We start from the raw sequence: 5332 nt of genomic DNA, 5'->3' as shown, positions 1-5332 counted from the left end.
TTATTACTAATATTATTAGGCTATTATTATTATTATTATTATTATTGTTATTATTATTATCATCATCATCATCGTTATTTTATGACACTATTATTATTTACATCAACATTATTGGTGTTGTTGTTGTTCATGTAAAATATTTCTTTACCTCAATGTTTTAGTTTCCAGTGTATCACTTTAAATGTATATCCACCACAGTACACAACGTGTTAATTACTTATCGTTGCCATTGTTGACGCTAACACTTTGCATTCATTAACAGCGCAGGCGGTAATCAGCCATGCAGCTTTTCATTTCTTGACAACTTTCTCTCTGAAGTCAAATGGTTACATGCTAACTGTTTGATGTCCCAAATTAAAAGAGTGATTTGAGTCCGATCCGCTTGCCACTTGTTAGAAGCGTCCGCAACACCTCAAAACGGTGTAAGAAAACACAACTTGACCATAGACTTCTAGCATACGTGAGTCCAAATCACTCGATACCGGTAAACAACATACATTTCTTAGGTCTTTCTTTCCAGTGGACATGAGTCGTGGCTGCACATACGTGAGACACATGCATTAGAAGAAAACTGGAGACACTAGGCTTATGTGAAGTTAATCACTCAACAACATTGAAATATTTACTATTTGTGCAAATGACCACAAATTGTGAATTAGCACTAAAATGGAGTAGGGCTCAGGCGAACAAATAACAAATTAAATTATTGGCGAGCCATCAAATGAGATTTGAAAACCATTCAAATAAGACATCGCGACGTCAGTGCATTTATCCAGGGGAAATACAGAAGGGAGAGAGAGAGGCGCGCGCGGCAGAGCGAGAGTGTGTATAGGGGGTGAGATTTGAGAAATGGGAGGGGCTTCTAAACGACTAGAAATGTCAATCAGAGCAAAGAGTCGCAATAATCTAAGGCAATCTGTAAAGACCTGACCTTAGTCCATCCAGATCAATAGGGAAGTGAAGGAGGAAGGCGCAATCGGATCGTTTACACTGGCTGTTTTTGAGGAAATATAGACTTCCCTTACACTTTGTTGTACTCACTGTAAAGTGGATATCGCAGTACGCACCGCGAGGGCGATTCTCTGCTTTTTTGTGATTGCAGCAGACTTTTTTCTACGACCATGTCTTTCCCGCAGCTGGGATATCAGTACATCCGACCGATATACCCACCGGAGCGACAGGGTATCAGCAATGCCCGAGCCGGGACAGAGTTGAGCCCGTCCGGGGCACTCTCAAACGTTCTCTCAACTATGTATGGATCACCTTTCGCCGCAGCAGCACAGGGCTATGGAGCATTTCTGCCCTATTCAAACGATATATCAATTTTCAATCAATTGGTGAGTGCCTTTGTTTATTTATGCCTCTGGTTTCCTTCATTTGCTTTCCCCCCCATCCAGACTAAAAAAGAGAAAGGGCGCAGTGACGTTACGTTATTGAGACAATGATCCATTCAGGACTAAACAAGAAGACTCGTTGGTGAACTTTGTTATTGACTCCTTTTTTGTAAATAGTTAAAGTAGCTAAAAGTAGCACTATAACTGAAATGCCAGTCGAAAACCTATGTTTAGACCACTAAAAAATAAAGAAAACAACTGAAATCAAACGCAATATATTAAGTGTGTATACATGCATATTGAAATACATTGAAATGTTTTGCAATTGGTAGTGAAGTGTTATAAATCAAATAGTTTTGTCGCGAACGGAAATGGTGCGTAACAAATAAAGATGTGTAACTTTGCATATGGTAATGCTTTTGTTAGTCGTAAACGCAGAAATCACAGGTCCTATGTGAAGAAAGAGACATGTTGTGATACTGGCTTTATATTGCATATATTAGCCTATATGATTTTGTCTTATTTAACATAAAGTAGAATCTAATTTTGCAAACTTCATTAATCTATCATAATATGACTTAAATGTAAATAATATCTCACACATCCCATTGGGTCTCTGCTCTTTGTCTTTTAGGGTGCTCAGTATGAGTTGAAAGACAGTCCAGGCGTACAAGGACACCCAGGATTTGCCCACCATCACCCAGCGTTTTACCCATATGGCCAGTATCAGTTTGGTGACCCGTCCAGACCCAAAAATGCGACCAGGGAGAGTACGAGCACACTGAAGGCCTGGCTGAGCGAGCACCGTAAGAACCCCTACCCCACCAAGGGGGAGAAGATCATGCTGGCCATCATCACCAAAATGACCCTCACCCAAGTTTCCACCTGGTTCGCCAACGCCAGGAGGAGGCTAAAGAAGGAGAACAAGATGACCTGGACTCCCCGGAGCCGCACAGACGAAGAGGGAAATGTTTACAACAGTGATCACGAGGAGGGAGAGGAAGGGGACAAGAGAGAGGATGAGGAAGAGATTGATTTAGAAAATATCGACACGGAAAATATAGAGAATAAGGACGACTTGGATGATCAGGATGACCTACGCGCTGATTTAAAATTAGATGGTAGAAGCGACTCTGAGATTTCAGACGGCTATGAGGATTTACAAGGGCCCGATCAGAGATTTCTGAAGGCTGTAGTGAAGGAGGGCAAAGACATTCACGTGGACCGGGGCGAGCACTTCCACCACCATCACTCTTTTGAAATGAAAGCTTCACAACCGAATGTCGATCAACTGAAACTGAATCCGGTGTCCATCAACTCGCCCCCATCAGAAAATAACGCGGCCCCGGCCCAAAAGCCAAAGATTTGGTCTTTGGCGGAGACAGCAACAACCCCTGACAATCCCCGCAAATCTCCACAAATGAATGGCAGCAACACAGTTGGTCCCGCGGCCCAGACCATAATCAGCCCTCACCATAGACTCATCTCTTGTCCTGTTGGGAAAATCCAGAACTGGACAAACCGAGCTTTTTCTGCCCACCAGCTCGCATTACTGAACTCTAACCATTACCTTGGACTGGCGAACCAGGCTTCGGCTAACGGGCTGGCCCTCTACAGCAGGCAGCAACACCAACACACGCAGGACAAGAGTCATAGCTCAGACACAACCGTCACAGGTACATGTCACCAACACTGAGGCTGGCGAGCCTGACTGTATAACAAACTGTTCATTATTACTCTATTTTAAACTTGACTTATCCCTCTTTAACGCTATAGCCTACATAAATAGGCCTGTTCTGGACAGACATTTTGAGGCCGTAAAGATGATCATAAAAAGTGTGCTTCCATGCTGTCGTTTATGTGACAGAATAAGGTGGCGTTGAAGCTTTGAACTGGGGGAATACAGACAGAGGTGGTCGAAATAAAAGGCCGAAGTCGTTGGTTTTTAATGTTATTATCAGCTGGTTTATTGTGAGACTGGATTATTATTCATGTCCGATTTTTTATTTTTTATTCATCAGTTGGCCCCATCACATACCTACTTCAGTATTGTACGTGCTTGTACTTAACCCGTGACTGACGTGAAGATCCCCAGGCAGTAAAATAAAGTATAGACTAAATTCACTGCGACAGTGCTGTGCTCTAGTTATAGACAGGAAAATGAATGCATTTTTTAAATGTATTTTATTGCCATTATTATTTCAGAAAGATCTAGTGCCTTGGAAGCAGAGAAAAAGTGGTTAAAAACAGCCTTCCACCCAGTTCATAGACGGTAAGAGACTGTCATCTTTATTTTATTTGGATATATTATTTTTGATGCACATCCTATTTTATCGTTGACTACCACATTTACTCAAACTATAGCCCTTGTGTTGTATTTGTAGGACATCGAATAGATGGATTCCTCCGTGCTTGTGTTATTTCGTTTAGGCCTCAAAATTATATTTGCATATTTGTCATGCAAAAATCCCAGCTCAAATTTACCACATTGGTTTTATAACTGGCTCTAATTTTTCAAAAGCAATCTTCACTTTATATCAGTTTACTTTTCAAGCAATTCATTACCTTGCAGTTGTAGGTTATTATTATTTTCCCTTTGCTGAGTGTATTTATTTTCTTGACCCGTGTGTTGCAGGCCTCAGAATCAACTCGAAGCAGCCATGGTTCTATCAGCTCTCGCCTCCTCCTAGACTTTGACTTTTGCTCTTTCTTTTTATGATTTATTTGAATCTGTTGTAAGGAATGTAAAATAAGAATAATACATCTGTGTATACTTACCTTGTAAGCATGTCCTGTGTAAACCTGCTAATGTAATAATGTATGAACCAGTAGTCTGTGAGTTTTCTTTTTCTTTTTGTAAGTTCTGTGAGGATTTGATGTTCAAAATGTTTTGTATATAAAGTTAAGAAAATGTACATACTTGTGAACCAAATTGTACAAGAAAGTCTATATTTTGGCTAATAAATGAACTGCTGCAACTTTATTCAAATCGCTTGTGATTTTTGGGAAGATGTTTGTGTGATGATTGTTTTGTGAAAGGAGAATTAGTTGTTGTGGGCGTTAGATGTTACGAATTAGATTTTGAAGTGGTGCAGAATTGCAGTGCTTTGCTTTTTGCATGTGTGTGTGTGTCTGTCTGCGTGGCCTACGGCGAATAGGCTTCATCGTACTTGGTTGTGATAAGTAAATATTCTAGCAGGATTTGAGGCATTTTCATATGAGGGACTTAAGAGTAATTAGCTGACTATTGCATCGTACATTTGGATATTCCTGTTCTGGGATTATCCTTATTGCGGCGTAACAGCCGAATTAAAATGAATAATTCTTTCATTAATTTTCGTCTGAAATTGTATGGCATATGAAGAGAAATTATGTAGGCCTACTGACTATTTGAATATTTGGATGGAACTATTTTGGACTGAGAGGTTAAACATCGTAAAGGCTGGCTATGCGTAAATGGGTTGTGGTGTCGTATGTACGATGCAATCTCAGTTCGCGTGTAATATTTGTGTTAGGCCTACTACATGTTTTTTTTATGCATCTTGAATTTGGTCAGCCGTTGTGGGCTGCACTGCTAACCATATGCCACCAATACATTGTGATATCATTTATTTATGTTTGTTTCCACATCTAAGATCATTTGCATGTCAGAAGCGTTGTGAGATAAAGTTTATGTAAAGTTGGAGTTAGAGCTCCCTCTACAGTCAAATCTAGTCACCATCGCCGATTCTGCGGTCTGGCAAAGACAGGGATAGGGATATTTTAACCTAAATACAACTTTGTATTGTAATTATTAATATGTAATCAAGCTATTGAAAAAATATTTTTAAATAGGCCCATCGTAAAAGCGTTTGTCATGTTTTGGCATGCATTAAAATACAATCTTCTCCAGCGTTACACTCAATTGACCTAAAATGGTTTAGGGATATGATAATTGCATTCTTAACAATTAATAGATCAATATTTTTTAAATGACCTTTATTTGTACATATTAACTT

At 39.8% G+C, this 5332-nt stretch overlaps 1 protein-coding gene across 1 annotated transcript; it reads left to right on the top strand.

Annotated features, from left to right (window-relative positions):
- Nucleotides 1-865: 865 nt before the first annotated feature.
- On the top strand, nucleotides 866-4317 carry LOC129834782 (iroquois-class homeodomain protein irx-3-like). Its single transcript, XM_055900052.1, has 4 exons — nucleotides 866-1337; nucleotides 1969-3010; nucleotides 3540-3606; nucleotides 3970-4317. The coding sequence occupies exons 1-4, from the start codon at nucleotides 1122-1124 to the stop codon at nucleotides 4022-4024; spliced, it is 1380 nt and encodes a 459-aa protein (XP_055756027.1). The 5' UTR covers nucleotides 866-1121; the 3' UTR covers nucleotides 4025-4317.
- The last annotated feature ends 1015 nt before the right edge of the window (nucleotides 4318-5332 follow it).

The sequence above is a fragment of the Salvelinus fontinalis genome, chromosome 35, assembly GCF_029448725.1.
Source record: "Salvelinus fontinalis isolate EN_2023a chromosome 35, ASM2944872v1, whole genome shotgun sequence".
In the NCBI taxonomy this organism is placed as follows: domain Eukaryota; kingdom Metazoa; phylum Chordata; class Actinopteri; order Salmoniformes; family Salmonidae; genus Salvelinus; species Salvelinus fontinalis.
The sequence above is the reverse complement of the archived record's forward strand: the minus strand, read 5'-3'. Positions and strand labels throughout refer to the sequence as shown.